The sequence below is a fragment of the Nyctereutes procyonoides genome, unplaced genomic scaffold (assembly GCF_905146905.1).
Source record: "Nyctereutes procyonoides isolate TBG_1078 unplaced genomic scaffold, NYPRO_anot_genome, whole genome shotgun sequence".
Lineage (NCBI taxonomy): Eukaryota > Metazoa > Chordata > Mammalia > Carnivora > Canidae > Nyctereutes > Nyctereutes procyonoides.
Genome location: NW_026575025.1, coordinates 10,152,672 through 10,170,324, shown reverse-complemented (window position 1 = coordinate 10,170,324; position 17,653 = coordinate 10,152,672). Strand labels below are relative to the sequence as shown.

General features: G+C 52.0%; 2 protein-coding genes across 7 annotated transcripts in view; both read left to right on the top strand.

Annotated features, from left to right (window-relative positions):
* Positions 1 to 304: 304 nt before the first annotated feature.
* On the top strand, positions 305 to 9,206 carry PELI3 (pellino E3 ubiquitin protein ligase family member 3). Of its 3 annotated transcripts, XM_055311901.1 has the most exons (8): positions 305 to 455; positions 1,541 to 1,693; positions 2,227 to 2,298; positions 4,341 to 4,470; positions 5,093 to 5,194; positions 6,193 to 6,387; positions 6,696 to 6,884; positions 8,211 to 9,206. In XM_055311901.1, the coding sequence occupies exons 2-8, from the start codon at positions 1,542 to 1,544 to the stop codon at positions 8,778 to 8,780; spliced, it is 1,410 nt and encodes a 469-aa protein (XP_055167876.1). In that variant the 5' UTR covers positions 305 to 455; position 1,541; the 3' UTR covers positions 8,781 to 9,206. The 3 variants fall into 3 exon arrangements, with proteins under 3 accessions (XP_055167876.1, XP_055167883.1, XP_055167893.1); XM_055311908.1 differs by lacking the exon at positions 2,227 to 2,298; XM_055311918.1 differs by lacking the exons at positions 305 to 455; positions 1,541 to 1,693 and adding an exon at positions 3,258 to 3,765 and having other exon boundaries at positions 2,245 to 2,298.
* A 3,461-nt stretch (positions 9,207 to 12,667) lies between these two features.
* The window catches only part of DPP3 (dipeptidyl peptidase 3), a 33,721-nt gene continuing 28,735 nt past the window's right edge, over positions 12,668 to 17,653 (top strand). Inside the window, exons 1-2 of one of the 4 annotated variants that reach the window (XM_055311876.1) lie at positions 12,668 to 12,754; positions 13,823 to 14,097. In XM_055311876.1, the coding sequence (XP_055167851.1) occupies positions 12,703 to 12,754; positions 13,823 to 14,097 (327 nt within the window). In that variant the 5' untranslated portion in view covers positions 12,668 to 12,702. Of the gene's footprint in view, positions 12,755 to 12,960; positions 13,060 to 13,819; positions 14,098 to 17,653 lie in introns of those variants that run through there. The other 3 variants (XM_055311870.1, XM_055311883.1, XM_055311889.1) reach the window with 3 other exon arrangements.

Sequence of the window (17,653 nt, the reverse complement as noted above, 5' to 3'; positions counted from 1 at the left end):
GGAAGTCCCCAGAAACGAGGGCGGAGTCTGGGGAGCCTGAACCCGGGGATGGGTCTCACGGATACAGGGGAGTCCCCGAACCAGCGAAGACCTGCTAGGGAGTTCCAGGGACAGAGTGGTGGGCGGGGCCTCCCAGAGTATGAGGCGGGGCTAGATAGGGGCGTGGCCTCTCAGGAGGGGCGGGGCTCTGTCTACGAGAGCTAGGCTGCGCCGCAAGGGGCGGAGTCTTGTATGGGGCGGGGCTCCGCGGGGGCGGTCCTAGCGGGGCGGGGCATCGGGATAGGGGGCGGAGTGTGGTGGTTAGCGTTCGCCCCCTCCCTCGGCCCCGGGTGTCCCGGTGACGAGGCAGCGCGGAGCCGCCGCGGGCCGGGCCCATCCCGCCGCAGCGGCTCCGGGGTCGAGCAGGGCCGAGGCTCGGAAGGAGCGGCTCCGAGCGGGGCCGGGAGCGCGGCCAGGTGAGACCGCCGGGGCTGAGGGGGCGGGGGCTGTGCCGGGCGGGCCCCGACGGACGCGGGGGGCGTGTTTGCGATGTCTGGGGGTGGCAGGGGGAGTGGGTCCGAGGGCGGCGCCGGGACTAGCGCTCGCGGGTCCCCGGTGGGCCGGCGCCCGTTCCGGCATTGCCCGAGGGGCTCGGGGTGTGCGGGGCAGTGTGCGTGCGTGCGCGTGTTTGTGGCGAGGGGCCGCTGGGTGTGTATCTGCGTATGCGCTGGGCCGTCATTGTGCCTGCCCCCGGCGCAGTCCCTCCTGCGCGGAGATGTTTTCCAAACAGGCTTCCTGCGGAGATGGGCTCTGCTGCAGCCCCAGCCAGAGGGGGGAGCGCCGCCCCCACAGGCCTCCAGAGACCAAGGCGGCCCTGGGACTGCAGACAGACACCTGAGGGAGGGAGGGGGCGCGCACCAGGGAGGGGTCCAGAGGCCTGTGGGGAGACTGAGGCAGATGGATGGGGAGAGGAAGATGGCCAGACAGACGGAAATGAGGAAGAAGGTGGGAAGAGAGACGCTGAAAAGGACAGCCCAGGAGGACAGAGAGTCATTGAGAAAAAAAGAGGCCTAGACCTGCAAAGGGGCTGAATGATTAAGATGGATAGATAGATTCCAAAAACCCAACAGAAGGGTTACTCAGAGGCCCTGGGGGCCAAGAACCAAGCCCAGGAACTGAGTCTAAGATGAGAAATAAGGGTCCTCTAACTCCTGAGGTGTCCCTCTTTCAAGCACATCCCAGACTGGGGTCCTGACGAAAAAGAAGCCTCTGGCCCCCCCATGTTGATCCAGCCCTCTGGCCTCACCAAATATCCTGACCCTCTGAATGTGGGGGTTCCATCCCACCGGTTTCCCTTCCCTGGTATCACAGCAACCCTGGGACAGTTTAAAGGAGGCAGAGGTGGAGCAGTTGCCATAGCAACAGAGGTAGTGAAAGGTCACTCTGGCCTTAGCCTAAGTGTCCCTGCAGCAGGCCTGAGCTGGCATGGGCGGGGGCGCAGGGGGGGGTGTTTGGGACGGGAGGTTGCAAAATGCTTTTTCTCCTCTCCCACTCTGCCCAGAATGGTGCTAGAAGGAAACCCTGAAGTGGGGTCTCCCCGAAACTCAGACCTCCATCATCCAGGGAGTCAGGGCTCTCGTGTCCTCTCTTCTCCTGGTGAAGATGCACAGCCAGATCAGGAGCCCATCAAGTATGGGGAACTCATCGTCCTGGGGTGAGCAACCTTGGTCCAGGTGGGGCAGGGCACCAGGCACCCCTAGGGCAACCAGACCAAGGGCCCCAGTTCTCCCCACCTATGATCTTCTGCTGTTTGTCCCCCCTCACCGCCCCAATGGAGAGACAGAGTTGACCAAACCCACCTCAATTCCTATTATTTTGTCTTCCCGTTTTTTATAAATTACTGAGAAAACTCTAACTGCCCACCTAAGTTACTGATCAGATAAAAAGTAGCACCATCTGCCTTTCATAAAGCACCTAGCATATGTAGTCTGGGGTGAAGAACTCTGGTTCTCCAGCAAAAATGCTTGGTTCAGATCCTGCCTTTGTGAGTTGCTTAACTTCCCTGTGCCTCCATTTTCCCATCTTACAAGTAGGGATGATAATAATACTTTGGAGGGCTGTCAGAGGAATAAATGAGGTGATTCCTGTAACGCACGTAGACAGTGCCTGGCACAGATCAAGTGTTCTGGGAGGCAGGCCTGTGCCAAGCCCTTTCATGGACATTATTTCATTTCAATCTTCACAAAGATGCTGTGAGGAAGGAGGTGAGGAAACCGAGGCTCAGAGAGGGGAAGTGACTGGTCCAAGGGCACACAGCTGGTAAGTGGCAGGGCTGGGATTTGGACCCAGGTCTTTCTTACTCTAGCTCTAGTGTACTTTCACCAAGCCCCAACTGACTCTCATGCTACAGATGAGAAAACCAAGGCCAGGAGAGAGGAAGCGATGTGAGTTGGTGGCTGGGTAGACCTCATCCCTTCCTGGTCTCTGCCTGACCAGGATCCCTGAACCACCCACTTAGCTCTGCCTCCAGGCACAGATCCCTCTTCTTCCTCCCCCATCCACACCTCCTGTTGGCCTCCCTCTCTGCCATCTGCCCAGAAGAAGATATTTGATAAGCTATGCTATCATTATAATTAATTAGAAATAATAATGCCTAATGTTTGCTGACGTGTACATGCCAAGTGCTTTTTCCTGATAATACGTTAACATTTATCAAGGGCTTGCTGTATATGTATGTCAAACTCTGTGCCAAGCATCTTTAAATGCTTTATCTCATTTAGTTCTCAAAATAAACCTGCAAGGTAGGTACTGATCAATTAGTACCCTTTTACAGACGTCATGTGTTAAGTGGAAGAGCCGGGATTTAAGCCAGGCCCATCTGAGTCCCGAGCCCATGTCCAGAATTGCCCCATGCCCCAAAAGTGGGAAAAACTTACAAGGGCAAAAGTGATTCTCCTCTTAGGGCTGCTTGCATGAGAAAAATAGCTGCTTGGTGTCCCAAAGAAGGACAGACTTTCCAGCTGAGGGCGAGGCCACTGATGAGGGAGATTGCAGACCAAGGGTCTAGGCCCTCTTGGCAGCTATTTTTTTTCTCAGTAGAGCAGTGAAGCCCCACACTGGCTATAGAGCCACCTGAAGAGCACATTGAAAAGACCCACTGACAGTCCCATCCCAAACCTACAGAATCAGAATCTCCATGGGTGGAGCCAGGGAATCTATATTTTAACAAGCTCATGGAGAAGATTCTGATTCAAGTGGTCTTTGTCTGTATTTGGCAGCTCTTCATCCTGGCACTCCCTGCTCCAAAATCTTCCATGGCTCCTTCGTCTCATAGAACAAAGCCTAGACTCCTAAGCTTGGTGTTCAGGGTCCTTCCACCAGCTTCATCCTCCTCTACATCAGTTCACCACCCACATCACCACTCCTTGATCTCACCAAACCTTGCCAGCCTCAGGCCCTTCAACTGGGGCAAGCCTTCCCTCTAGAAGGGCTTCTGCAACAGAGGCCGGAGTCGGACAGACCCAAGTTCAAATCTCTGACTTTTTCACTTACTAGCCTGGGACCTCGGGCAGGTCATTTTACCTCCCTGAGCCTCAATTTTCCTCATCTGTAAAATGGGAAGAAAGATACCTGTCTGGCAGGACATTGCACAGATTCCATTAGGTAATTAATAACGTGAAGCCCCGGGAACATGGGATCCTCCAGAACGTGGCAGTGATCAAGGCTGTGACTCACCTCATCTTTGCCTTCCACAATCACTCCCTCCGGAGAAGAGCTGGAAGGAAGGTAGACATTTGACATGTATGGATCTAGGGAGGTGGTGGCATTGTGGGTCTGCTTTCTCTTCCATTCTGGTTTCCAGTTGGACTTGTGGTGTCATAAATGATAGTTTTCTGTAAAGGTGAATCCCTTCCAGTTCAATGTCCAGGAAAGGTGTTCCCTTTCTTAGAAACCTGATCTGAGGCCAGAATTCCCTTCTCCTATCTCTGGGCGTGTGGTGTGTTTGATGCCCAGCTTCCTTGAAAAGCTCAGGACACCCCTTTCCTGCCACTGTGAGGATAGAACTGACCTGTGCTGTGCCTCCGGTGCCACCCCCAGCAGCCAGCCAGGCAGGGCTCAGGTGGCCAGGAAACACTGCATAATTGAATTAAAAGCCTTCTGGAGATATTCCAGCCCTCACCCTACTCCCCAAAGGCACTGATTTGATAATAGTAGAGGTCTTCTAGTTTCAGGTGTCTCTAGGGCTTGTTTATTAAGGTAGAGTCTGCCCAGAAGTTGGCAGTTCCTCAAAATCTCTCAGGGCCTCACTTTCTCTTTCTCTCTCTCTGCAACCCCCTCTTTTTAAATCCCTACATCCACAGCTACAATGGGTGTCTGGCAAGTGGGGACAAAGGCCGCCGGAGAAGTCGCCTGGCGCTGAGCCGCCGACCCCATGCCAACGGAGTGAAGCCAGATGTCATGCACCACATCTCCACACCACTCGTTTCCAAGGCAAGCAGCTTGTCCCAGCAGACCTGGACCAGGTCTTCGGCCTTCCCAGTCCTACCCACCCATAGCCCCACTGGAGCAGAGGAGCCCAGTGTGTCTTCACACATTGCCTTAGGCTGCCAGAGAAATGGTGCCGAGGGGAGATTCCTTATTGTGCACTACACATTACAGTTTGCAAAATGTGTTCATTGATGACCAGACCCCAACTATCGAATAGAAATGATCAGTATTGTGTAGGGGCAGCCAAGGCCCACGGAGGGGATGTGACAGTAACACAGCAATGGCAAAGGAAAAGCCAGAGGATTTGGCTTCAGAGGATTTGGGTTAAGATACAAGCTCTCCTGTTTCCAGCTCTGTGACTTTAAGCCACTTTCTTCTCTCTGAGCTGCGGTTCCCTCAACTGTAAAATGGGAATGATAACTCTGCCACCTCCTTGAGGTGGCTGTAGGGATCAAATAAGGTAACCCGTATATGGTGCCAGCCACACAGTACATCCTCTGCAAGGGTAGAACTGCCCCTTCACTGGGGTTGGCCAGTGGGCCTTGAGTTCCAGCTTCTGGCCCAGAGGCTCACACTTCTCCTGGCCACATGCCCTGGGAAGTGACTTCCCCTTTCTCCCCACCAGGCACTGAGTAACCGTGGCCAGCACAGCATCTCGTACACACTGTCCCGGAGCCACTCGGTCATAGTTGAGTACACACATGACAGCGACACGGATATGTTCCAGGTATGTTCAGACCTCTCTGCAAGTCTCTTGGCCGCAGGGCCACCAGGCCTCAATGTAGCAGTCTTCTTGAGAATTCTAGGGTGAACTGGGAAGACTGAAGGCCTGGGGAGTTGCTTTGGGGGCACTCAGTGCAATCGACTACTCTTCAAATCAGGAGGTCCAATGAGTGCAGTTGACTTCCTGGAGTTACACAGCAAATCAGTGGCTATATCAAAACTTAAAATCCAAGACCAGGGGCACCTGGGTGGCTCAATTGGTTGAGCATCTGCCTCCGGCTTAGGTCGTAATCCCAGGGTCCTGGGATGGAGCCCTGAGTTGGACTACCTGCTCAGCAGGAGCCTGCGCCTTCCTCTTCCTCTCCCCCTCCCCTTGCTCATGCTCTCTCTATCTCAAATGAATAAATAAAATCTTAAAAAAAAAAAAAAACAAGACCAAACACCCAGGCCCTAGGAGGCCATAGAGCTTAAGGGTTCAGAGTGTGGTGTGAGAGTCATACTGCTTGGGTTATATCCCAGCTCCATCACTTACCAGCTGGGTGACTTTGGGCAAGAGTCACTTATGCTCTCTGGGCCTCAGTTTCCTCATCGGTACAGTGGGGCCCATAATGTACCCACTCCATGGAATTATTGAGAAGATTCGCTGAGATATAGCACGTGAAGCACTTAGCATAGTATCTAGTAAATACAGAAAATTCGCTATTTGCTGCTAATGTTTGATCACTCCCAGACTGGGTATCACCTTTTCAGTAGTCTATCCAAAAAATCCCAACTCATTTTTATTGAGTGGGAGAGATAGAGAAGCCCCAGACCCAGTGACTAGATTTGGAGACTCCAGCTAAGATTCCAGAGGGCCTGAGAAGTTGGGATGGTACCACCCCCTCCTCATTGTTTGGTGACCCCTACATGCAGAGCAGCTGCTGAGAACCCTGGGAGGGAGAGAGCCTGTGGGATTGACCTGCACACATAAGCATCCCTGTGCTTGCCCTCCCCTTCTCACAGATCGGCCGTTCCACGGAGAACATGATTGATTTTGTGGTAACAGATACATCCCCTGGAGGAGGGGCTGCTGAGGGCCCCTCAGCCCAGAGTACCATCTCTCGCTATGCCTGCCGCATCCTCTGTGACCGCCGGCCACCCTATACTGCCCGCATCTATGCTGCTGGCTTTGATGCTTCCAGCAACATCTTCCTTGGAGTGAGTGAGCCCCCCAGGCAGGGACTGGCACTTCGTCTGAGAGTGAGCAGAGAGGTAGGGTAGGGAGGGGCAGCGTCCTGGGATAATAGACCAGCCAGCAGTCATCGTAACCATGACCTACACTGCCATTAGCAATGCCACTTAAAAATGAGCACAGTGAGGCTCTGAGAGTGCCATCACCTGAGTGATGCCCGTGGCCATGCAGTGTCCATTCCAGTTCTCTCTGGGCCACCTCTGACCATGAGGGTAGAGGGGTTGCAGGCTGGGGGCCACTCGGGGATATGATCTGATTCCACATTTGGTCCCAGGAGCGGGCGGCCAAGTGGCGGACCCCTGATGGCCTGATGGACGGCTTAACCACCAATGGGGTCCTGGTGATGCACCCAGCAGGCGGCTTCTCTGAGGACTCAGCCCCGGGTGTCTGGAGGGAGATATCAGTCTGTGGGAACGTGTACACTCTGAGGGACAGCCGCTCTGCACAACAACGAGGGAAGCTGGTAGGTGGCCTGCTCCATCCCCACCCCCACCCCTCATCCTTCCCAGGTCCTTCCCATCTGATCTCCAGGCCTCCCACACAAGGGATCCCCAACAGGCTCCATCTGGGGGTCATGCACCACTTGCCCCACGGAGAGGGCCAGACCATATTCCCCAAAACATAGCCCACATACTGCCAGAGGCTGGTGCAGTGGTGTGTGGTGAGCAGACATAAACACACTGCGGTACCAAGTGGCTTTAGGGATGCTGGCAGCTTAAAAACATCACAGCCTCTTGTGAGGATGACACTTGGCCCATGTGTGAGCAGTTTATAGCCTAAAGTGTTGGCAGTCTATAATGTGTCTCTCACGTTCACACGGATTTAGTTTTATTATCCTCACTTAGCAGGAAAGGGCCCTTGGAGTAGTTCTGACAGAGGTGACAGTGAATGCTCCACATGGCACAGATCAGAGAACTAGTGTTAGGAACTCGAAGAGAATGCTAGAGAGAGGTAGGGGCCAGCCCGAGGTCATGTGGGCAAACTCCTCAAATGAGCCATGCAGAGCTCTTCTAGTGTACGAGCACATTGGGCAAGCAGATGGGAAATCTCAGGGAAGAGCATGGCTTATCTTTCCAGAGCATCAATACTACCAGGAGGTTTAGGGAAACATTATTTTTAAAACTATGCCCATGAATTTCACTAGCATTCACATGTTGAGTACTCCTCTGTTCCAGGTACCGTTCCAAGTGCTTACAATGATTGATTCATGAGAACCACTTGAGACAATGGGAAGTAACATCCATCTTGAGGATAAGGAAATTAAGACACAGAGAGGTTGAGTTACTCAACTAGGGATGCAGAATTAGTAAATGGTGAAGCTGGAATTCACACCCAGGCAGGCAAGCTCTAGAGTCCTTGCTTTTAACCACAGCCATTAGGACAGCTGCTTTGGGCACTGTTTGGTCCCCGGTGTTTCAGATAGAAGAGTTTACCACTTCTGCCTTTACATGAGAGCTTGGGTAAAACCTCATTTTGGTCCAGATCTCCTGATTTGACAGATGAAGTGACCAAGGCCCACATCCCACTGTGAGGGACAGTGCATGCCTGGGACCATTGGCTTGCCTCCCATGTGGCTTCTCGGTCCTCCTGGCTCCTCTGCCCCCATCCTCCTCCCCCTCTGCCCCTACTCTCCTCTCCCCTCCCCTCTAGCCTGCCCCATTGGTCCAGGGTGTTCTCTCCAGGGAGGTTTGGTGGGATAGACAGGTGGCTTGGCTGGGGTGATAGCTGCCTAGGGGCCAGGGGTTTGGTGCCGTCTTGAGCAGTTAAGACCTTTCTGTGCCTCTGGCAGGTGGAAAATGAGTCCAATGTGCTACAGGACGGCTCCCTCATTGACCTGTGTGGGGCCACACTGCTGTGGCGCACGCCAGCAGGGCTGCTGAGGGCACCGACGCTGAAGCAGCTGGAGGCCCAGCGGCAGGAGGCGAACGCGGCACGGCCCCAGTGCCCTGTGGGCCTCAGCACTCTGGCCTTCCCCAGTCCGGCCCGTGGCCGCACAGCACCTGACAAGCAGCAGCCTTGGGTCTACGTCCGGTGTGGCCATGTCCATGGCTACCATGGCTGGGGCTGCAGGAGAGAGCGGGGCCCCCAGGAGCGCGAGTGCCCTCTTTGTCGCCTTGTGGGGCCCTACGTCCCCCTGTGGCTTGGCCAGGAGGCCGGCCTCTGTCTGGACCCTGGGCCACCAAGCCATGCCTTTGCACCCTGCGGCCATGTCTGTTCTGAGAAGACTGCCCGCTACTGGGCCCAGACACCACTGCCCCATGGCACCCACGCTTTCCATGCTGCCTGCCCTTTTTGTGGGGCCTGGCTCACTGGTGAGCATGGCTGTGTCCGCCTCATTTTCCAGGGGCCGCTGGACTAGGCTCCCCCAGGCCCCGGCTGCCATGCCCACCTGCCCACCCAGGTCCCCCACCTCCTGCAGCCTAGAGGGAGCTCTGCATGTGGGACTTTACCTGCTGGCACATAGCCACACCAGATGGACGCATTGGATGGGCTGTGTTCCTTCCCTTTTGACACTTGTCCCTGAAATCCCTACCGCAGTGAGAATGATGGGGCCCTTAGCACCAGCTCTGTCCTGGGCTGATGGAGGGAAGCCCACCCCTATGCCCTGGCCCTTCCTGGGGTGTCCCACATCATGCCGCCTACACTGTGTCCCTGGGGGAGTGAAGGGGCTATGGGTCCCTGACCCCCAGCTCAGGCTGGCTGTACCCTGAGCCTGCCGACCTAGCTCCAGATACTCACCCTGCTGCTGCCCTGGGTTCTCTATAAACCTTGCTGCTCAGCTGCCCTCACAAGCCCCACGTGTCCAGCATGCGTGCAGTGCCGCCAGCCCCTGCATGAGTGATGGGTGGGCAGCAGGCGGGGGCCGGCATCTGCTGATACCCACTATGGGCTGAACTCCATGCTAAGTGGGCTCTGGGGACACAGAGACAATCAGACCTGGTTCCCTGCCCAGTGGAATTCAGTGTAGGGGACAACAGACCAAATCACTGAATGACAACAGTTTCCTGTGTACCAGGATCAGAGACTCATCAGGGGCTGTGGAGCAGGTCTTGCAAACAGGCAGGAGAGGGAGAGAGGTTGGCGTGGGAACTCCCCACAAGAAGGGGAAGGTGCTTGGGCAGGAGGTAGGCTGAGCACAGGTTCCAGCGCGAGGAAGCAGGGAAATGAGTGGCTAGAGCAAGAGGTTGGGGCTTCCTTGAGGTGGAAAATGCTGAAAGGAGGCTCTGGAACCTCATTTGTGGACAGTGACGAGTGGAGAGAAGGGAGAGGACTGACGGTCCCAGAGTGCTGGCTGGGATAGAAGGGCTACTATTACCAAGTGCTCACCATGCCCTGTGCTGTGCTGCTGCTGCTAATAACTATATGAATAGAGCACTAACCAAGAGGTTTTGTTATTTAATCCTCATAATTACCCAGGGATGGAGGTGTTCCCATTTCTGTTCTGGGGAGATTAAGGCACATGTGCCAAGTCACACAGCTAGAAAGTAGCCAAGCCAGGATTCAAATCTGAGATTGCCTGCCTGGCCTCAGCCTGGCCTCCTCCATCACACTGTACTGCTTTTCTTGGATGGGGGTGGGAGGAATGGGGAGGGCAGCTGAGGGCACAGGAACAGCATGTGCAGATGTGTAGCAGGAAAATGCTCAAGGCCAAGGAGCCAGGTCTGGACGGGCAGAAAAGAGAAAGGACATTGGGCTGGGGCCTAGTGGCCCTTGGTTGCCAAGGAGACCAAGTCAACTGGACCCTTACTCTTCTTGGCTAAGTGTCACCTCCCCCTGAGAGCCAAGGCAGGCTCAGTGTGCTACTGGGGTTGCTTTCAGACATTATTGGGGGGAAGCAAGCTAGGGAGACTGGTAGATGGAGATTCTGGAGATAGAAAAATCTGAAAAAGAGGCTCTAAGTACAGGCCTGACCTGGGCATCATCCCCAGTTGAAAACAGCTGCCAGAGTCTTAGGGAGTACAAGTTTGGGGTGGGGGAAACCTGCCCCAGGTCACACAGCTGGTGGGGGCCACAGAGACCAGACCTGTTGCTCTGGAGAGGACAGAGGGTTCCTGCAGGTGGTAAAAAGGGGAAGTGATGAGATTCTTGCTCCAGGAGCAACACACTCCTGGAGCACTAGGGAAACAGAGATGGGGATGCTTGGGTGGATGTGCAACTCCTATACACACACACACACACACACACACACCCCACTAGGAATCCAGCTCTACCCCACTGTTCTCATTTCTGACCCTGTTGGGAACAAGGCAGGGGTGTTCCGATTCTATTTCCAGTAGGGAAACTGTAGACCTTGGGAGGAGAGACAAGCAAAGAGCAGTGTATCATCCCAGGGAGATCTTGGAGATAGTGGTAGAGGGTAAGACAGCTCTGATCTTGGCCCAGTTCTGCCCCTCTCTGGCTCTTGGAGCCTCAGTCTCCTTACCCATTAAATGGAAGAGCAATTCCTCTATCACCAGGTGGCTGTGAATGTATGAAGAGCATCTGTAACACAGTAGGTATTTAATGTTTCTTCCTCACCTACCCTTCCTGCATTTCCATGGAGAAGAACCAAGGCTAAGGATGCTCATGACTCCAGTGAGTGGACTTTGTATGATTGTGTGTGTGTGTGTGTGAGTGTGTGTGTGTCTGCGCGCGTGCACTGGGCCAAGTGGAGAGGACAGTGTGTGTGGTGGAAGGTCTCAGGAAGGCTAGACCTCAGTTCAGAGACGCCTGAGGATAGCGTGGGTAGCCTTAGGGAAGTCAATGAACCTGTTAGCCTCAGTTTCTCCATCTCTTACAATGGGGTAAAATGACATCCTATCTGAGTTTTTGCAAGAATGAAGTATCCTCCATTTGAACAGGACTTCGTGTATTAACTGTAAACATAAGAATGCAGCTGGGTTGAGGGTCCCAGGAGTACTGGGATCTTTTGCTGGCCCGAGCTACCCATTGACAGCTGGAGAGCCCTACCTCCTTTTCTGGTGTCCATCTCAAATTCACCCAAGTCAGGGGAGTATACTTATTTTATTTTAAAGACAGTAAAAATTGAGGCACAGAGAGGAGAGGTGACTTTCCAAAAGACATAGACAATGTAGGGTGCTCCCCTGTGATGATAATTATCATCGGAGCCAACAGTAGCACTGTTGTGTCAAGCAGGGCTTTGGGCACTTTCATAAATGAGAAACTGGCACCAATGGTGGGCAGATGTTGCTGTGGGCCTAGACACAGGTGTGGTTAAGGTAGGGCAAGAAGACTGTGTGGATTTCAGGTATTCACTTTCCCCAACCTCTCTGGGCACAACACTAGGGAGCAGACTGCCCAGTCATCACTTCATTCAGGGCTAAAGCATCCCTGGGAGTGGAGACAATTGTTAGCCCAGTTTTCTTGCTGAGGAAGCGAAGACTGAGAGGTAAAGTGTCCCACTCAGTAGACAGTGGGGGCCTGATTCAACCTGAGATGGCCTGGCTCTGCCCACACTGACATGGAGCCCCTCACAATGCCCCCTACTGACCCCAGGCCCAGCGCCAGCACTTGGAAATGCCCTGCCTGGCCCAGGTCATCCTCTTGTGAGTCCATCCAGACATGCAAAAGCGGACCTCAGGGCCAGCTGTGTCCTGGGCAGCCAGAGGTCACAGGCAGCTTTCCCTTCCATCAGGCATCAGGCAAGCACCAACTGCCAGGCCCCTCGCCCCTTTGTGCTGCGGAAACTAAGGCTCAGAGACGTTTAGCGGCTGCCTTCCAGGCCCTGGCGAATCCGTGGTGGTGCAGTGAAGCACCTTGGAGGCGTTTTCCGTCCCCGTGCGGTGTGGTCGCCTCAGCTCAAGCCCTGCAGCTCGCCTTGTAGGTTTCAGTCTCCCAAGAGTCTCCACCCGCTGACCCTCGAATCCAGTGAGGGAGAGGGAGTCACATTACTTCCATTGTGCAGGCTCCCACCTGCAAAACTGAGGTCCGGGGACCCACAAGAGAGCGACTTTGGGGCTCTGTGGGGAAGTCCCTGCCGCTCCGTCCGTGACACCCATGCCGCCCCGCACGGACTCGGAGGGACCTTGTCAGCCCAGTCTGCCGGGACTAAGCCGCGGTCAGGCCGGCCACGCAGGTTCGCGGCCGCCGCGCCAGCACCCTCGTTGACAAAGGCCAAGGCCGCGGGGCCATCCCGCGCGTGACCCGGTGGGGCCCGGGAACGGCGGCGGCGGGCCGACGGAGGGCGCCTCTGCGCGCCTATTGGCTGGAGCTGACGCCCATCCCGGCCCCGAAGCCCGACAATTGGCCACGGGGGGCGGAGTTCATGGAGCCCCCAATGAATGGGGGAGCCGGAAGCAGGAAGTGAGTTTGCGATGAGAGCAGCTGCTGCAGGTGAGGAGTTGCGCCCGGGTTTCGGGATTACAATGCGTCATCCTGGGGGACAGAGCGAGTCTGGACCGAACGCAAGATTATTCCCTTTCTGCTTACCATGCGGTACCCCTTCCGCATTCATCGCGGCCCCGTGGCCAAGGAGTCCCCGGGGCAGCAAAGAGTTAACCCCGAGGGTTGTGCTCTTGGGGCGGAGCATCCGGAGTGGTGGGGGAGGCTGGACACACTGTCCGCGTTAGGAAGGGCGGTGTGGAGCATGCCCTGGGTCGGGAGAGCCCGGGTCCCAGCGAGACTGTGAGACTTGCGTGGTAAGTTGCGTGGCCTCTCTATGTCTCAGTTTCTCTGTCTGTAAAATGAGTTTTCTTCCAGCTCCGAACTAATGTGGCTCTGTAGCTCCCGTGGCCCAGCACAGGGAGAGGGTAGGAGGATGGAGGGCCAAAAAAAAAAAAAAAAGGCAGTTAAAAGAATGAGAGTGAGACAGATTGCACACCCTCCTGATGAGGTTGGAGAACGTTATCCTCCCCTCATTTTAGGGAGGTGGAAATTGGAGCACAGAAAAGTGAAGCAACTGACTTTTAGGAGCCTAGGGCTGAATCAGGTTTGGACCTGGGTCTTTAAGTTGGTAGCCTGGAACTCTGTCCTTGTGAACACAATGGTGGGTGGAATTGAAGAACTTACAGGAGAATTCTGAAGAGGAGGCTAGGAAGTCAGAGAAGGAGGAGAGGAGCCTGAGGGGCCCAGGCTGGGAGTCTAGAGATGCAGGTCTCTGCTTCTGACCCCTCCCTTGTGTTAGTAGGCAAAGTTCCTAGCCTCTCTGGGCCTCAGTTTCCCCATATGTAATGCTAAATAGTTAAATTCACACTTTAAGGTTGAAGGGCCCAAGGCCAAATATGACCCACTGGTATATTTTATAATATCCTTGCATGAGTCACCTAACCTCTGAGCCTCAATTAGCATATCTGTGAATGGGCTTGGGGGAGGAGTAAATGAGACTATGAGAGTGCAGAGTTAGGTGGGCAGTTGGTGTGTGTTATAAATGATGGCTGTGATGATGGTAATGGTTCTCAGCAGGTCCCATGGCAGACGCCCAGTACATCCTGCCCAATGACATCGGTGTGTTTAGCCTGGACTGTCGTGAGGCCTTCCGTCTGCTGTCACCCACAGAACGCCTCTATGCCCACCACCTGTCACGGGCTGCCTGGTACGGAGGCCTGGTTGTGCTGTTGCAGACCTCCCCTGAGGCCCCCTACATCTATGCCCTGCTCAGCCGCCTCTTCCGTGCACAGGACCCTGACCAGCTGCACCAGCATGCCCTGGCTGAGGGCCTCACCGAGGAGGAGTATCAGGTCAGTTCTTTTAGGTCATCCAGCCTTTCCTGAGTGGCTTCTGAGTATGAGGGACCACAAGCAGGGGACAAAGGTCTTTCTCTTTAGATTAGACCAACAGTACAGGAACCTCTCCTGGAGCTTCAGTCTTCTCATCTGTAAAATGAGCATGAGGGTTGTCTGTACCTCCTAGGGTTACAGTGGCCTGACTTCAAGATAAATAGTGGCTGCTATGAGTGAAGGAAACAGCTATGGAGACTCAGAGATGGTAGAGGAATGAGTCCAGGGTAGGAATTAGGAGGTCTGAGTACTGGACTAGATCTTCCATGTTGTGTCCCTGCCTGTCCCCTGGCTTTTGTTTGTTTGTGGGTCTTTTGGCCAAGTAATACTTTTTTTTAAGATTTTATTTATTTATTCATGAGAAACAGAGAGAGAGAAAGGCAGAGACATAGGCAGAGGGAGAAGCAGGCTCCTTGAGGGGAGCCTGATGAGCTTGATCCTGGGACTCCAGGACCACGCCCTGAGCCAAAGGCAGACACTCAACCACTGAGCCACCCAGGTGCCCTGGCCAAGTAATACTTACATGTATTCGTAGGGCATTGCCACAATGCAGAAAGACACAATACAAAACACAAAGATCACTCCTTGGATGCTGGGGTATATAGCCTAATTTCTCTGTCTGTGTATTGCATTCCTACTCCTATACATGCAAACGTGTACTAGTTCCTCACTTTGTCATTTACATTAATGAGATCATGTTCTCCATGTTCTTATGAGTCCTGCCCTTTTTTTTTTTTTTTAATTAAATACCATGTCTTGGAGAACTTCATGGGGCACATATCAATCTACCTCATCCTTTTTGTTGACTGTGAAGCACTCTACTGCTGTGTACACCTTAATCAATTTAATCTTTTCTTTTTGTTGGACATTTAGATTATTCCTGATTCTTCTTAGAAAAGTGCCACAGTGAACATACTTGTACACCTGTGTGAGTAGGATCTATGTCTAGAAGTAGCATTGCTGGGTCAAAGGTTCTATGTACATTTGCAATTGATTAATGTTGTTAAATCATCTTTTACGAAAGTTTCACCAAGAATGTATGAGAATATGGCCTGTTTTTATATATGTAAAATAAAGGGTTTGGATTGTGTATCTCTGAGCTGAGGCCCAGGCTGTTTCTTCTACCTTTTTTTAACTTTAGTAATAACATCCCATCTCTAGACTTTGACTTATTCATTAAAAGAGTTAATCACTGGGAAAGTGCGGCCTAGGTATTACTATTCCTAGTGGGATATTTTTGTTTGCAAATAGCAGAAACCCAGGGTGTAAGGAGCCTATAAGTCACTAGTCTGTCCTAACGACAAGTAATAGGTGAACAAACTCGAAAATCAATAACTTTTCTTGTGTCCTTAACAGAAGTGAGGGCACAGGGGCTAACTGCTTGCCCCCAAATTGGAGAGACAGACAAGTGGGTACAGAGAATCAGAACTCACTGGTAAAAAAATTCATGACAGAATCCTTCCCTAGACCAAGTGCTAGAGTAGGAAAACCTAAACTATGATTGACAAATTACAGGAGGCCCAGTCAGAGAAGGGGTCTCCACACTTTTGGAAATTTGGGGAATGTTATCTTCAGGATCTTGGTCCTCACAATGAATTTCAGAGAGAAAGCCCCATGCTTCTTGCAGGGGTAGGGGAAATGGAACCATTTTTGGAAAATGCCATAATGTTCTGTTCTTTACAGTTTGCTCTCAGGAGAAACTATATCACCAGAACCTAACCTGCTAGGGTTTTATCAGAGCCTAATTGAGCTGGGTGGAGGAAAATATCCCACTCCAGACAGTTCTAGTCATCCTGTCCCACCTAAAACGGGGCGGTGGGGGCGGGGGGAGACACAGGACTTAGAGGCACATGTGAAGTTCACAGTCCAGAGGTAAAGGCTCATTAAAAGACTGCTGAGACCTAATCATGGGACTGGAGAATGCTTCTCCTGCTCCCACACCTTACCATCCCATTACTGAAGGCCTATTTACAGCAGTTCCTTTTTTACCCACTACATCATGTCTGGCTATGAAGAAAAAAGGACAAAACATACTAAAGGCAAAAAACACAGTTTGAAGAGATAAAGCATCAGAAACAGTTTCAGACATGGCAGGGAGGTTGGACTTATCAGACCAGGAGTTAAAACAACCGTGATTAATATGCTAAGGACTCTAATGGATAAAGTAGATAACATGCAAGAACAGATAGATGGGCAAAGAGATAGAAGTCCTAAGAACCAACACTGCTAGAAGTAAAAAAATCCATAGAAATGAAGAATGCCTTTGCTGGGCTTATTAGTAGACTTGACCCAGCTGAGAAACTACTCACTGAGCTTGAGGATCTCTCTCTCTCTCTCTCTCTCTTTTTTTTTTTTTTTTTAAGATTTTATTTATTTATTCATGAGAGACACACAGAGAAAGAGGCAGAGACAGAAGCAGGTCCCACACAGGAAGCCTGATGCAGGACTCAATCCCAGGATTCTGAGCCAAAGGCAGACACTCAAATGCTGAGCCACCCAGGCATCCCATCTTGAGGATATCTCAATAGAAATCTTCAAAACTGACAAGCAAAGAGAAAAAAGAGTAAAAACACAGGACAGAGTATCCAAGAACCACAGGGCAACTGCAGGAGGTGTAATGTATATATAATGGGAATATCAGAAGAGGAAGAAAGAGAAAACAAAAAAATATCTGAAACAATAATGATTGAGAATTTCCTCAAATTAATGTCGTATACTAAACCGCAGATCCATGAAGCTCAGTGAACACTAAGAATATTAAATGCCAAAAAACTACACTTAGGCATATTTTAGAACTACGAAAAATCAAAGAAAAAGTACTAGAAGAAGCTGGAGTTAAAATAGATCTTACCTCTAGGGGAGCAAAGATAAGAATTGCATCCAACTTCTCAGAAACCACACAAGCAAGAAGAGAGTGCACTGAAGTATTTCAAGTGTTGAGAAAAAAAGCCACCAGCCTAGAATTCTGTATCTTGTGAAACTCTCCTTCAAAAGTGAAGGAAAAACAGACTTTCTCAGATGAACAAAAATTGAGGTCATATATTACCAGTAGACCTGCTTTGCAAGAAATATTCTTCAGAGGAGGGCAACCCGGGTGGCGCAGCGGTTTGGCGCCGCCTGCAGCCTAGGGTGTGATCCTGGGGACCCGGGATCGAGTCCCACATCGGGCTCCCTGCATGGAGCCTGCTTCTCCCTCTGCCTGCGTCTCTGCCTCTCTCTCTGTGTGTCTATGAATAAATAAATAAAATCTTTAAAAAACAAAACAAAACACAGAGTTCTTCAGAGGAAAGAAAAATGATAGAGGTCTGAAACTCAAATCTACATAAAAAAGGGAGTACATTGGAGAAAGAATAAATGAAAGTAAAATAAAACTTAATTTTTTTTTATTCTTAATCTAAGAGATAACCATTTGTTCAAAGTAATAGCAACAATGTATTAGTTATCTATGCTAATGTTTATATTACATATAATTTACATATTTATACATATATAAAGCCTACGTGTGCTTATATATACA